This window comes from Netta rufina, assembly GCF_964035555.1.
Source record: "Netta rufina genome assembly, chromosome: 29".
Classification (NCBI taxonomy): Eukaryota; Metazoa; Chordata; class Aves; order Anseriformes; family Anatidae; genus Netta; species Netta rufina.
The window spans coordinates 931,295-946,176 of NC_140153.1; the positions used below are offsets into that span (position 1 = coordinate 931,295).

The 14,882-nt window shown below is 68.7% G+C and overlaps 1 protein-coding gene across 1 annotated transcript; it reads right to left on the reverse strand.

The window, feature by feature from the left end:
- Positions 1–1,212: 1,212 nt before the first annotated feature.
- Positions 1,213–11,104, reverse strand: LOC311219897 (ephrin-A3-like; the record flags this gene model as incomplete). Its single annotated transcript, XM_084303234.1, has 5 exons — positions 1,213–1,334; positions 1,432–1,509; positions 1,649–1,714; positions 2,237–2,526; positions 10,995–11,104. The coding sequence occupies 5 exons, from the start codon at positions 11,102–11,104 to the stop codon at positions 1,213–1,215; spliced, it is 666 nt and encodes a 221-aa protein (XP_084159360.1).
- Positions 11,105–14,882: the final 3,778 nt, after the last annotated feature.

Sequence of the window (14,882 nt, forward strand, 5' to 3'; positions counted from 1 at the left end):
GCCACCATGCACATGGGGGTGCCTGCACACCTCCTCCTCTCCCCCCTGTTGCCACATCCAGCCTGCAGAGAAGGGATGGGCTGGGGATATCCTGGTCCCGTTCCCCCCCGGGGCTGGGGGACACAACCCGTCACCCAAACCCGATGGCCCCGCACTGCCCTTACCTGCGCGCTCCGGGCTCCTGCAGCGCCAGGTCCCAGCTGGATCCTTCCCTCCTGCCTCCGCGTCGGTGCCTGGGGGTCGGGGGGCAGCAGAGCCCCCAGAAGGGAGCGTGGAGCCCCGGGGCAGCCAAGAGCCGGGGGGCAGGAGGGGGGGGCCTTGCTGCCAGCCCCATGAGTGGCGCTTTTGTGCCCGAGGCGGGGGGCACGTGGAAGGTCCGTTTGCACGAGGAGGGCCAGCACTCGGCGCTCGCTGAACCCCGCTGCGCGGTCACAGCCCGGGGGCACCGGCAGGGCTGGGCACTGGGGCGCGCTGCGCACGGCCAGGACATGGGGGTCGTTCGTTTGTTTTTTTTTTTTAATCCTTTTATTTGATTTTTTTTTCCTTTTTTTTTATAGACTAAGAGCAGAATATGAAAATCACCAGCCAAAGCACTTTGAAAAAAAGGTCGAGATTGTTTTTTTTTTGTTTGTTTTGTTTTTTTTTTTTTCCCCAAAAAGTGTCTGTGCGTTTGCATAGGTCAGGTCTTCACGGAAGACGAGGAAAATCCAACACGTTTGACTATGTACAAGCCAGCCCGGGGCCAGCGCCGCTGCCTATGGTACATTATAGATATATCTATATAGTCGCTCTCTGTACAGTATGTATAGATCTCTATATAGGTATGTACAGGCTGCCCGGCACCCTGCCCTCACGGGGCCCAGTGCTGCTCCCAGCCACGGGACGCCTGGGGGGGCCGCAGCAGCCCCCGGGCAGGGCTGGGGGCTCCACGCTGCGGGACGGCATCGGTGGGAGGCGCAGGCGGCAGCACCCAGCTGAGTGTCCCCAGCAGGGGCTGGAGACGTGGGTGGGGGCGAGTCCCATGCAGGTCCCAGCGGGGCCGGGTGCGTGCCGCTGTCCCCTGCCCCGCACGGGAAGGGTCCCTGGGCTGGAGGTGCTGACGGTGCAGAGGGGCCGGGCGCAGCTCCACGCTGGCAAACAGCAGCAGGTCGGGGGGACGAGGGGTCCCCGCTCCGCAGTGCCGCTCTGGCCGGGCCCCTGCCGCGCTCGGAGCTAGGAGGCCAGCAGCGTCATTAGGAAGAGGGCGGCAGCCACAGCCAGGGGCAAGTGTTCCCGCTTGGGGCTGGTGCCGCTGATGCTCTTCTCCAGCTTGGGGATCTCCGGGTTGAAGTTTTCTGTGGGAAGAGAGAGGCGGTGAGCGGAGCGGCGGGGGCTGCTTGCCCTGACCCCCCCCTGCCAGGCGGCTGCGGGGTGCCGGTGCCCCAGACTCACCCAGGTCCTCGATCTTCACCTCGGGCCGCAGGGTGAACTGCGGCAGGGTGGGCGCCAGCTTCTCCCCGGAGTGCGACGCTGCAAGAGGGAGAGAGGGGACGGGGTGATGCACCCTGGCCAACCCCACTCCCACAGCCCCACCGGCTGGGACGGGGGGACCTGGGAGCCCCCCAAGACCTGATGGATCCCTGCAGCCCCCACCCCAGGGGTTACTCACTGGAGGCACAGCACACGAACACCTTCATCTTCAGGCAGGCCCGGCGGTGGTTGTGCGTCGGTGTGGCTGCAAAGCGAGAGCGGGTTGGGGTGGCTCCTGGGGAGGGGACCCCAGTGCCGGGCACCCCACGGCTCAGCGAGCTGCTGCCCACTGGCTCTGGGGGAGGGGGGTTGAAGCACCCCCATCCTGCACCCCAAAACACACTGCAACCCCACCCTGCACCCCAAAACACGCTGCACCCCCACCCTGCATCCCCATACCGTACCCATCAGCACCCCAGATTTGCTCCGGCATCCCCACCTCGCACCGGCACCCCCCACAACTCCATCCCCAAGCTCTCCCCAGCCCCCAGCCCTCCACAGCACCCCAAACCCTCCGACCCATCCTTGAGGTCAGGGGACCTCCTCGGAGCAGGGGCGGGCACAGCTGCCTGGCCAGGGGTGTGCGGGGGGGGTCCCAGCTTGGGGGTGTGTGGAAAGGCCCCCCCGAAGCCTGGGGATGAGCTGGGGTGGGATTCAGGGAACCCAGCTGAGGGGTGTCTGGGGGGGTCCCACCCTGGGGGGGGTCCCACCCTGCTGCCCCACGTACAGATGTAGTAGTACTCCTGCCCCGCGCGGAACTCGTAGCCCAGCGAGAAGGCGCTGTAGCGCTGGAACTTCTCCGAGAACTTGATGGGGCTGTGGGGCGCGTGGGGCCGGTTGCACTCCCAGCGCTTGAAGCCCTGGCTGGTGTTGCAGGTGCGGTAGCCCTCCGCGTTCACCATGTACAGCACGTACTGCTCCAGCCTGTGCTCGGGCACCGAGGCGTTGTAGTGCGGGCAGTAGATGTCCAGGTAGTCGTTGACGTTCACCTGCACCGTGTAGCCCTCCCGCCGCAGGCTGCAAGGGAAGGGATGGGGACGGGGTTAGAGACACCCGTGCTTGACCTGTTTATGCCAACCAGGGTGCTCTGCCCCCCCCCCAACCTCCTGACCCCCCCCATCGGAGCCACCCCACGCACCCGCCTTGCCCAGCCTCAGCCCCATGGACCCCCAGCGTGGGGGTGAGCCTGGGGCAGGATCCAGCCCTCTCCAGGCCCCAGACCCTGTCCCCAAAGGCACCGCTGCAGCACCGGGCACGACGCCCGAAGGCAGCTGCCGTGGGTAACTGCGAGCCCCCCAGACCCACGGGACACCAGGAAGGCAGCGGTGGGGCTGAGCAATGCGGTGAGATGGCACGGACGGGGACGTTGGTCCAGAGCTCGTGGCACATTGGGGCTGCCCCACATCCCCCAGCCCATGGGGGATGCAGCCAGGTCTGCTCCTGTAGGGCTGTGCCATTGGGGTTTGGGGGCAGAGCAGGGCTGGGCCACCTCTGTGATATGGAATGGGGGGACCCTGTGTCCCCACACCAGGCTGGGCAAACCCCTCTCCCCACAATCCCACTCCCCCCAGCCCGGTGCCCCGCAGACCCAGGCCTTGATTTGGGGTGGGGGCTCCCGGGCATTCACCGTCCCCCTGGGCACCCTGAGGCAGGAGCGATGCCGCCACGCAGGGAAGGATGCTACGGATGCCAAGCCACGTGCACAGGTGACACTGCTGTGTGAGCACGGGAGTGTGAGACGGGGGTGCTGGGTGCTGCAGGCAGCCTCAGAGCACGACGGACAGACAGACAGACAGACAGACAGAGCAGTGCGCGGGGCTGAGGGACACCAGGGTCCCAAAGGCACGCAGGGACCCTGGAGGACACAGAGCCTGCACAGCCCTGGGGCAGAGCACGGCCGTGGATACCCAGGAGGGGCTCAGGACCCCCGGCTGTGATGGCCCTGGTGCTCCCCGTGCTCTGGCAGCCGCAGCGGCTTCCCACTGCGCACCCGGCCCCGCAGCCCCAGCCCCGCCACGCGCCGCGGCTCAGAGAGAGGATTTCTCACCCTGCTCTGGCTAATCCCGTTATTTTGTTAATGCCGTAAAGGGTGGCCCTGGGGGAGCCTCATTTACATTGATTAGGAGCGGCAATCCCCTCAGATCCACTCAGGAGAGGCTCCGCTGGCTCCTAATCCGTGCCCGATTGAAATCCCGGCCGCGGTAATCCTCGCAGCCAAGCCGCCTCGCGCTGACCCCCTGCTCCTGCCAATTAATTACCAACCGGCACTGCGAGGCGCTGGCTCCGCACCGAGATGCCGCAGCAGCCCCGCGACAACGACCAGACCCGGCTCCATCACCCAGCTCGGCAGACACCCGGTGGCCAAGCTGCAGCAAAGGGACCCCCCCTGCACCCCCGGGTGCCACCACCCCGCTGCTTTTGGAGTGATGAGCAGCCTCCCCTTCGCCCCGCTCCCCTGGGACCGCCACCCCACGGCCCCTTTCCCTCCTTTCCCAGTGAATCCTGGCACACAAGGCCCTGGCGAAGAGCTCGGGGACCCCTTGGCACCCGTGCCCGCAGCGCAGCTTCCCATGGCCGCCCGGCAGGGCTCGGCAGGCAGCGGGCAAGGCTGCGCGTGCAGACGCCCCACCCTGGAAACTGCCCCCGGCACCGTTTGGGGAGCCCGGGCGTCTGGCCAGGGCCCGGGGCACCCGGCACGCAGCGCCCCGAATCGGCATCGTGGAGAGAACTAGATGGGGCCGAGCACCCACCGGGGACCCCGGCAGCGTTGGCGCCCTCCTGGCGGTGCTGCCAGTGCCGGGGGGGCTCCGAGCCAGACCCCTCGGGGCAGGGAGCAGCCCCCCCATGGCACCTCCCTCGCCGCGCAGCCGCTATTTCCCCGTCCCAGCCCCACAGCCCGGCGAGGCAGGAGCCCAGCAAGCCGCCGGCCGCCGGGCAACTCCTCCGACATCAAGGTGCTGAGGCAGCCACCCTTGCTCCGTGCAGTGCCGGCGACCTTTCATGTTCCACCTTTGATGTGGTGTGAAAGGGAGGTGTTGGAGGGGGGGGGGAGAGAGCTTGTTATTAAAGAAATGGCCCCGGGGAGAAAATTGCAATTAACTCCATACGGGACTCAGGGCTGGGACGCCAGCACACCCCGAGCCAGCTGCCCCACACCACGAGGGGGGGCCGGTAGCTGGTGCTCAGCACCACAGGAGCAAGGAGCTGGGGCAGCCGTGCCCCCCCCTGGGGCTGCACAGGAGTGAAAACAGGCGCTGCGTCCCGCTGTGCCGAGGGAAATGTTGTGCCGGGGAGCAGTGGGGCTGGAAGCCCTCCTTTTCCCCGGTGCACCCAGCGCTGAGGGAGCCCCCACCTGGGACCCCCCCCCGGGGCCCATTAGGAAACACGGCTCCTGATAAACAGCCTCGCTAATTAACGAGCGCTCCCCCTGGGGCGCTGAGGGCCTGGCTCCCCAGGCAGGGATGGGGCTGGGGCATGCCAGCACTGCAGTGGAGGGGTTCAGGGGAGCCCAGGAGGTGCTGGAGCGGCTCCGTGACCCATGGCAGCGAGCCCCATGGCCAGCAACAAGCCCCATGGCCACCGTGCATGAGGAGCTCACAGGCATTAGGGCACCGTCCCCAGCCAGAAGGGGCTGGGGAACACCCCGAGAGCAGCAGAGCTGGGGTACCGTGATGGCCTGGGGCATGGCAAGGGGCTCTGGAGGGACACGAGCTGCTTCACCCCACCCAGAGAGCTGCCAGCTCCCTGGTGCCGGGGGAAGAGCAGCCCCAGGGTGTCCTCACCCCTTCCCGGGGCTGCAGCAGCTCTGGCTGCGGTGCTGCATCCTCGGCTCCTGCACCGTGTGAGCCCCCCGTGACCCATCTGCAGGGTGAGGAGCGACACGGCGGGGCATGGCTCAATGCCCCTGAATCCCAGCAGTCCTGATGCCACCACCAGAGCACCCACAGCCCCTGCTTTCAGGCAGAAGAATGGGACAGACCCCAACATGATGTTCTGAGCCTCCTTTCCCCACCAAAACCCACCCTAGAGAGCGCGCAGGGTGCCAGGTTCCTGGCGGCCCACATGGTTATCGGGAAGCCCCAAGGAGAGGCGACCCCGGCCAGGACAGATCCCGCAGCCCTTCTGGGTGCAGACAGCCCTGCTGTGGCTGGCGGGACACGTTGGGCTCCGGCAGGGCCCGAAGGGTTAAGCGCGGGAGCAGAACGGGCAGCATCACTTCTGCACGACTGCATTTTTAGAGCAGGGCTTTCGCAAAGCAGTGGTACCTTCCAGCATCCTGTCGGAGCTGGGCAGATGGATTTCCCCTGGCAGAACCATCCCGAGCACAGGCTGGGCTCGGCGCCCGTGGGCCCTGCACCGGCAGGACCCCGGCTACCTGGCACGCCGCAGCCACTGGCGAGCTGGGCGGCTGCTCCGCTCCCATCTGCTGCGATAAATCTGGGCTGAGCGCTGCACGCTCGCTAACGCGCTGCTACGGAGCGCCTGGTGCACTGCAGCACGCCTGGGCCACCCCTGGCAGGAGCAGCACGAGGGGGGACCAGACCCCCACGGCGACCCCCGTGCCACGGGACCAGTCCCAGGAAAGGCCCGGAGGGTTTGGGGACAGATCCGGGCTCGGCGTCCCACGGTGCTGAGGGCAGTGCCGGGGACTGGGGCGATGTGGGGCGTCCCCCAGTGCGGGTGACAGCGCGGGGGGCCACGGCGGATCCCCTCCCCCAGCCCTTTGTTTGGCTCTGGGAGCTTTGCCCTTTCGGCACATCCGGGGCCCATCGATCAGCCGGCGAACAAAAAAAGTGCCATTGATTTATGCTTTCCCCTTCCAGTCACTCCGCGCGACAGCGAGAGGTGAAGGCGCATCGATCGCTGCGGCCGGTCCCCCCACCCAATGGACAGACGGACGAACAGAGGGACAGACTTGGACGTCCCCCTCCCCACGCAGGCAGCGCTGCAAAGTCACGGCACCCAGACGGCCGCGCACACGCGCGCTCGCTCGGCAGACAGCGCCTGCGACACAGCCCACGCGCACGGGTGGCATGGTGCCACGGCGGCTCCCCCCCTCCCCGGCACGCCTGGCTCACGCCTGGCGCAGCCGCAAGGTGCAGGCACAAAAGGCATCGCTAGCACACGGTGTCCCTGTCCCCGGGGCCACCTCCCCGGCTCGCACCCTGGGGGCGTGCGTGGGGGGGGATTGGAGCTCCTGGGGGGCCGTGGGCTGCTCCCCAGCGCTGCCATAAATCTCTCGGGGATGTGGCAGCAGGAGAAGGGATTGGGGAGCGGGCGGATGGGGCCGCATCCATGCCAGGGTGGCAGGCACAGCCGCAGCCCCTGGACGGTGTCCCCAGCATTGCCTTACAGGTGCCCCTGCACCCCCCCCGTCCGTATCGATGGCTGCACGATCCCTTTAATCCCTGCTAAAGCCCGTACCTTCCTGCTTTGCTAACAAGATCAATGAGGTTTTTAATTGGGTTTTAATTAAACCATCAATCTGCAACCGGTGACTCAATTACCAGCCTGGGCAGGAGCGGGTGGCCCCAGCCCTGTTGCACCCTCGGTTCAGCCCCTGCGCCCCGATGCCACAGCTCCTGCCCCCACGGGGCCCTCCCTCGGCATGGGAACCCCGCGGGGCACCGGCCACGGCCCCTGCGATCCCCTGGGCTCGGAGCCGCCCCGCACGGTGACTCACGGGGCACAACACCCTTTGCCCCCGGGCAGCGCCTCCTACTACACAGCCAGCACCCGCACTGCACGGGCAGCCGGGGCTTTGCACCCCAGGGAAATCTCCATGGGTGGGGGGAACAGCTGCGGGTGGGGGTGGCTGACCCCCCCCGTTGCCCCCAGCCCACATGGGGATGCCGTGGTATGGGTGCTGGCAGCCGGGACTTGGCCGTCACCATCTGGAGAGGTGCAATCCCCACTTTCCCCATCTCCACACCCACGCTGGGGGTGGGAAGTGACCCCCCCCCCCCATCCACACCCTGCATGACGTAACTGCCCCACACCTGCAGCATCCCCCCTCCTGGATGCCCGCGGGGGACGGGGGGACCCCAAAACACCACAGGTGACGAGGGATGGAGCCGCAGCACCGGCACCCAGCACCCTCGGGGGGCCCGGGTGTGCCGTCCCCCCTGCCCCACGGCGGGGCCACGGCCGCTCTCCTGCGTGAGATGCTCCCAGGAGAGGCTGCTCCTCACGAGGGCTCTCTCAAGAGCCTGCTCCAGCTCTCGCTGCCTGAAATACAAAGTCAGGCAGATAAAAGCCGCCTTGAAGTGGTGAGCGCAGCGGTGGCGGTGGCGGCTGGGGGGGGCTGCACGATGCTGGGCGCTCCCTGCACGCAGGTGGGCTCTGACCCCCCTGCCTTGGCCGGCCACCGGCACCTCCCGTACCCCTTCCTCACAGCTCCAGCCGTGGTGCTGAGCACCCCGAGCTGAGCCCTTGGGCCCTGCGGTGTCCCCCCCGGGCAATGGGTCTGCTGCCACCTCCTAGGGCATGTGGGTGTGGGGGACGCGGCTCTGCAGGAACAGCCAGCTGGGCAGACCCCAGAGATGGTTTTGGGGGCTCACTGGGGGCAGCTGGCCATGTCTGTGCCCATGTGTGGGGACAAACCCCGTGTTGCTGTCCCCATCCCTCGCACATGGGGCACCCAGCAGGGAGGTGGCACCCTGGGGGTCACCCTGCAGAGCTCCCAGCCCCTGGCCGCAGGGCGCCACTGGGAGGCAGCCGTGGCCCCGAATGGCAGCGCTGGGTGGGACACGGCCACCCCGCACCTTTGCCCCGTGCCACCGCGCCCGTTCCTGGCAGGACTTGGGAACGGAGGGCAGGGACCAAGGATCGTCCCGCACCCCTCGCGCTGCCACCAGCAGAAACAGCGTGACAGACGGAAAGCACACCCAGACAAACGGCACGCAGAGCACGGCCAGAAGCCTCCGCTGCCTTCGAGCCTCAATTCCTGCCTTCGCCCCCACCCCAGGCTTTGCAACCAGGCACCCCAAAACCGCTGCATAAAGGGGTGCCCTGCCCTCTCTGCCTCCCTTGTCCTCCATGCACAACCTGTTGTCTCCCGTGGTGGCAAGGGGACGTGGAGCAGCAGAGCAGCGTGCCAGCAAGCAACAAGCGACATCCTCCCAGCGAGGGGAGCGGCCGCGGTGGCCGGAGCAGTGCAGAGCTGCGATACATTTGTGGGGTTCCTGCCGCAGCCAGCACCCCTGGAGGACAGATCTGCAGCCGAGCCTGGCGGCGCACGCCCTGCTCCCCGGAGAGCCCCGCGGGTGCTGTGCAGGGCTTGTTTATTGCTCTGATTGCACTGGGGTTGCTGGGATTTGCAGGCTGCGGCCCAGGGAGCCTAATTCCCCCCATAATTTATCTAATCCAGACACTTTGCCGTGCGGCTATAATTGCGGCCGAGCTGCCGCACTGCCTAACAATAAATATCCTCGCTCCGGAGTCCCTGGGACACGTCTCTGCCGCAGCCGCCCCCACCGCGCCGCCCGTGCCCTGAGCTGGACGCTCGCAGCCGCGCCAGAGACGCGTGCGCGGTGGGCACAGGCAGCTGGCTGCGACGCCTGTGGCACGGCACGGCGGGGGCACCCCCGGCACCCCCCCACCCCGTCCCCCAGGAGGAGGCGAGGGCAGCGCAGGGTCACAGCACCGGCTGCGGGTGATGGGGTGGGGAGAGGCAGCCCCTCGGGAGCAGCAGGACGAGGGTGGGCACAGGAATCGCCCATCCGCAGGGGTCCTGTCAATGTCACGGATCGGGGATGGGGGTGTCAACGGGGTCTGGCCGGAGGAGCGGGGTGTGGGAAGGTGCCCAAGCGCAGTGGGACGAGCCGAGCGCCCTGCCATTGTGCTGCGCCTCGGCACGGCACGTCTTACACACGCACGATTTATGGGGCCTGGGCTTCCGCCTGGAGACACAGCATCAATGAGAGGGGAAGGAGCTGCCCAGCAAACACTCCCTCCCCGCACAAAGGGGTGCGGGGTCATGGGGAGCCTGGGGGAGCCCCAGCACGGACGGGTGGCGGGGGTCCCGCTGGCTGGGCGCAGCCCCCAGCCACAACTCTGAGCACTCGCACCACAGAACGGGTGAGGGAAAGGGGCCATCCCAACAGGCTGAGGCCCCCGCTTCCCATGGAGGGGGTCCACGTACCCCCTGGGGTCCCCAAAACCCCTTTTGCCACGCCAGGGAGGAGCCCGATTAATCTGTGCCCATAGCCCACACGGTGCCCCCCCGGCACAGCCGTGCCCACCCCATGCAGCGGTGCCACGTGCCCACCCGGCCCCCCCTCGCCGGCGAGGGCAGCGCACAGACCCCCCCACAACGAGGCGTGGGGGCCACGCCATGGGTCTGGCTCCGCTCATGGCCATCGATCGCCCCGGGCTCCCTGCAGCTCCGCTGACAGCAGCCGTGGGCGCGACGGCAATTTCCACAGCTTCGCTTCCAAATCCCATCCACTCGCCCCCGCAGCCCCCACCGGGGGAGCCGGCAGCCCCGGTAGGACGGGGGGGGAATGTGGGGGGGCTGCCCGCCACTCGCATCCACCTTGGCCGGGATGTCACCGTGTCGGGGCTGCGTCGCCACCCGCCGGTGCGGGGGGCAGTGGGGTCCCGCCGCCCTCCCCTCTCAGCCCCCCCCCGCGCCGCACCGCCGGTGTCGCTCCCGCGCCCAGACAGGCGGGGGGGGGGCGTCTGGCGGCGTGGCCACAGGAACGGCGGCGCTGCGGGACCCCGGTGCCCGGTACGGCGCCCCGGGAGGGGTCCGCGGGACCCCCACCGCCGGCAGCTCCCGCGCCGTCGGGGAGGGCTCGGCCCCGGTGTCACCGAGCGACCCCCGCCCGCACCGCCGCCCTGCGCCCCGGTTCACCGGGTGCCGCCGAGCCCCGGTGCGGCGGCGAGCCCCGTCCGCAGCCGGAGGGCTCTGACCCTGGCGGTGCCCGCGCCCCCCCCCAACCCCGCCGCCTCGCACCGTGGCACCGGGGGCTCAGCTCCGCCGCCGCCGGTCGGGTCAGGGCGGCCCGGGTACCTCCCCCCCCAGAAAAAAAAAATAAAAATAAAAAAAAATCGGTGCGCCGGGACGGAGCGGCCCCCGCCCCCGCGGGAAGGGCGAGGTGCGGCGGCCCGGGAGGGGCAGCGGAGCGGCCGGTGGGGGCCATGCCCCGGCAGCCCCGCCCGCACGGGGGCGTCGCGCGGGCACCGGCACCGGGGGTGGGGTGGGAGGGGGAACGGCTCGGTCCCGATGCACGCGCCCCCGGCCCGGTGCAGACCCCCCCCACCCCTCCTCCGCCGCCCCCGGGGCGCGCATCCTTCAGCGCGATCCTCAGCGCGCCCCCGCCGCGTCCTTCCCGGCGGCGCCCCCCGCCCAAACCGGCTCCGGGGACCCCTCCCGCCGCCACCACCGCCCCCCACATTGCCCCACCACCACCACGCCGGTACCGGCGGACTCCCCCCGCCGTACCGGTACCGGCGGACTCCCGCCCCCGCCCCGCACTCACTGCAGGTTGGAGCTGTTCCAGTGCACGGCGTGCCGGTTGCCCAGGGCCCCCGGGGGCCCCCGGCCCAGCAAGAGCAGCAGCGGGAGCAGGGGCAGCAGCCGAGCAGCCATCCTGCCGCCGCCGCGGAGCCCGCCGCGATCCCAATGAATGGAAGAACCGAGCCGGAGCCGCCCGCGCCCCGCGCCCCCGGCGCCCAGCTCCGCCCCGCGCGCGCCCGCCGCCGCCGCCGCGCCCCCGCGCGCGCGCGCGCCCGCCGCCTCCCCGGGGCCCGCCTGCACCGGCACCGGGCGGCGGGGATGGGGGTCGCGGAGGTGGAAGGGGGGGAGAAAGGGGCTCGGTTCCCACCGGGACCCCCGCAGGTGGAAGCGCTGGGCTCGGTTCCCACCGGGACCGGGGGCTCACCGGGAGCGTGTCCTGCCTGGGGGGGGCTCACCGGGACCCACACGGGTGGGGGCACTGGGGCTGGATCCCAGCCCCTCAATTGGGGGGGGTGCCGGGGCTGAGCACCCCAGCCCCTAGAAGTTCACGTGTCTGGGAGAGCTGTGTGTCGGCGTGCTGCTGGCACCACGGGGGGGCCGGGTTTTGGCAGATTTGGCCGCCCGGGGGCCATTGAGCAACCGGAGAGAGCAGGAGGGCACCCAGCCAGGGCACCCCGGATGCCAGGGGAGGACGGTCACAGCGCTAGGCTCTGCCCCGTCCTGCCCCGAGGAGCCCGTCTGGCTGAGCACCCACCCGCTGGCCCTGTCCCCTCGTCCTCCCCACGCTCGTGGCTCGATTCCCCCAAACGTCCGTGGAGGGCAGAGGTGCCCAGGGCACCCGTGGCAGCTGGGGGGGGGGGACACAGGTGCTCCCTGGGCACCAGTCCCCCCCGGGGGCCGTGCGGGAAGGGATCGAGCTGGGTGCCAGCTCCGAGCTGCCCGTCCTCAGCAAGTTCCCTTAGCAACTGCTGGTGCGGCACCGCCCAGAGGTCCCATGTGCCAGGCGCTCCACGCCCCGGCACACGTGTGCGCACACGAGCACGCTCACACCAGTGCAGGCACTGGCACGCACACAGCCGGCTCGCTGCGAGCTCGCACATGGGCGCGTGGCCGAGTGTGCGCGCGTGCCCGCTGCCGGCAGTGACCCAAGCCCTTGCTTCTGCGTTGCACATGACCTGGGGATTCGGCGGCTCGAGGAGCTTGCAAGCGAAACCGGGAGGCTATCGAAACCACTGCCGAGCTTGCTGAGCCAGCCCTGGGTGCTGCCGCTGGCGTCCGTGCTGCCGGGCCCAGCGCCTCGTGGAGGCAGCGAGCGTGGCTGCGGCACTGCGGGGCCAAGCGCCCATTCCCCATGCCCACTGTGCCCGAGCACAGCTGCTCCTGGGGCTGGCAGGGGGACGTGGTATAACCTGGGGGGCTCTGCTGCCAGATGATGAGGACCTCCCAGTGGGAGCAGAGCCTCATCCCCCTTGGGGCCCCTTTTTTGGGCTCCCCAGCACCCTCCAGATGAGTGGATGCTGCCCCAGACCGTGGAGGGGGGTGAGGGCAGCGGTGCCTGGGGTAGGGCAGGTCACTTGGTCCCACTTTCTGCCAGGTTTCGCTTCCAGTTAGCACGTGCTGCGTCCTTCCCTGGTCCCTGTTCCCACCAGTGGTGCCCTCAGCAGGGCTGTGCCGCAGCCCTGTGGCCCCCACCCACACCAGCAGCTCTGGGGGGCCAAGCCCCCAGCGGAGTCCTGCCGGGAAGGGGGAGGGTGCTGGTGGAACAACCGGGAGGACCAAAAAAGCATCCATTAATTATTCATCTGGAGAAGTGAAGTGAAGAAAATACAACACGTGAGAAAGGGCCCCGGCTGGCCTGGGGGGGGGGGGAAAGAATGGGGGGGAGGTGGGCGGAGAGCTGGGGGGCACAGGAGGGGGCCGGGGGCTGCAGGGGGGATCGAGGCACCCGGGTCCCCCCGTACAGCAGCGGTGGCTCCATCCCTGCGCTGTCCCAGGGCTGGGGCACGGTGCTGGGACGATTGGGGGGGGGGCGATGCTGAGGGGGGGTGTGCACCTCTGGAAGGGACCGTGACCAACAACGCGCCTGCAGCCATGGAAACGCCATCGTTCGGCAAACCCATGGCAACACACACCTCCACATGGAGACACCCCGCACATGGCAACGCGCTCGCCCGTCTGGAAGCACCCCGTGCACGGCCGCGCACCCCGTTACCCCCCCCGCTACAGGAGGGGGGGGCACGGCACAGTCATGCCCAGGTGCGGGGATGGAGGGGCTTGGATGGCCGAGTGAACCCTGCCCCCTCCGTGCACCCACTGGTGGGTGCCGGCACCCACCTGGCAGCACCCCCTGCACCCTGCAGACCCCCCCGTCCCCCCCCAGCCCTGCACACGGAGGGGCTCGGCTCCATTTTGCTGCCAGCAGCAGGAGACGGCGGCTGCAGCGGGGACAGCCTAGGGACACTGCCAGCCGGGCGGCTGTGCTCTCGGGAGGATGCGAGAGGCCTCGAGCTCTCCCAGCAGCTCCAGGAGCGCCGTGGCATGAAGCAGCCGGGGGTCCCCTCCCCTTCCATTTGCACAGCCCCCCCGGCTCTTCCACCCCCTGCACTCGTCGCAGTGAGGACCAGCAGATTTGTGCGTTAACACAGGGGGCACGGGGGGAGTCGGAACAGAGCAGCAGGTGGACGTGGGCACCGGCACTGCAGCTCCTGCCCCATGCAGGGCTCACCCTGTCCTTGGACAGCCCTGTCCCTGGGGGGGGCACCATGAGCCCACGGTGCCTGGGCTGGGGTGGGCACGGGGTTCTTGTGGGCCATGTGTGCCCGGCGGGGCAGGGGGACCCGCGTCGCCTGCTCTGGTTAATATTTAACCACGGCTTCCTGTGACAGCATGTCGCAACCGCAAAGCAGAGCCAGCATTCAATAAATCATCGCGCTGGGCTGGGCGCCGGGGGGGTTGGAGCGGGGGGGTGGGGGGGGCAGCAGCGGAGCAGCGACCAGCCAAGCGAGAGGGGGAGCCGATAAATAATTCATTAAATAAATAAACATGGCGAGAATGCGGGGAGGAGGCAGGAGTGTAACCAAGAAAGGGCTCGGTGAACGCGGGCATGAAATATTCACCAGCCACACCTACACGTCCCCGAACATGCTGAGCTCAGGGCTCCCGACCTGCTGGGGAGGAGCCAGGCGCCAGCGCATGTCCAAGCGGACACGGCAAGAACATGCTAATCACACGCAGTGCAGGCGGCGGGGCCACGGCTGCAGCCCCCGGATTGCAGAGCAGGTGGCCAAAGGTTCGGGCACCTCTGCACGGAGCTGAGCTCCTGCCAGCTCCTCTGGGCAGAGCTCAGACCTACAAATGGCACAGCCACGTCCAGCCCCATGCCGCAGCTCGTGTGTGCTGTTGGCCCGCCGGGGAGTGCACACGGCTGGTATTCTTGGGGCACGGTCTCGCCGCTGCACGGTCCCCCTGTGCCCTGCTCCCCGCTTCCTTTTTTTGTCCACGTGTCAGTCTTTAAATTTGAATGAAGGCCTCACGGATGGTCGCGCTGTGTCAGCATCTCTGTGAGCGCCGGGCTCCGGCTGCCCCCGTGGCAGTGCCAGGTGCTGGGTGGGACACCCATGCTGGGGAGAAGGGGGACCCCCGGCCTGGGAGCTTCCCATGGGACCCCCTGTGGCTTGCTGGCACTGCAGCCTGAGCTGGGATGGCGGAGGTGCCGCTGGTCCAGGCAACGTCATCCAAGGGCAGGGAGGTGGCACCGAGGAAGGAAGAGGGGTGCAGGGCCATGGGGCCACCTCGCTGGTGGTCTCATGCTGTGCGTGGCAGGGGCTGGGGGGCTGGAGGTGAGCTCCGCTAGGGAGATGAACATGGGGGTGATTTGTTAATTATCGCCTCGATGGCTTGAGTTAATTGA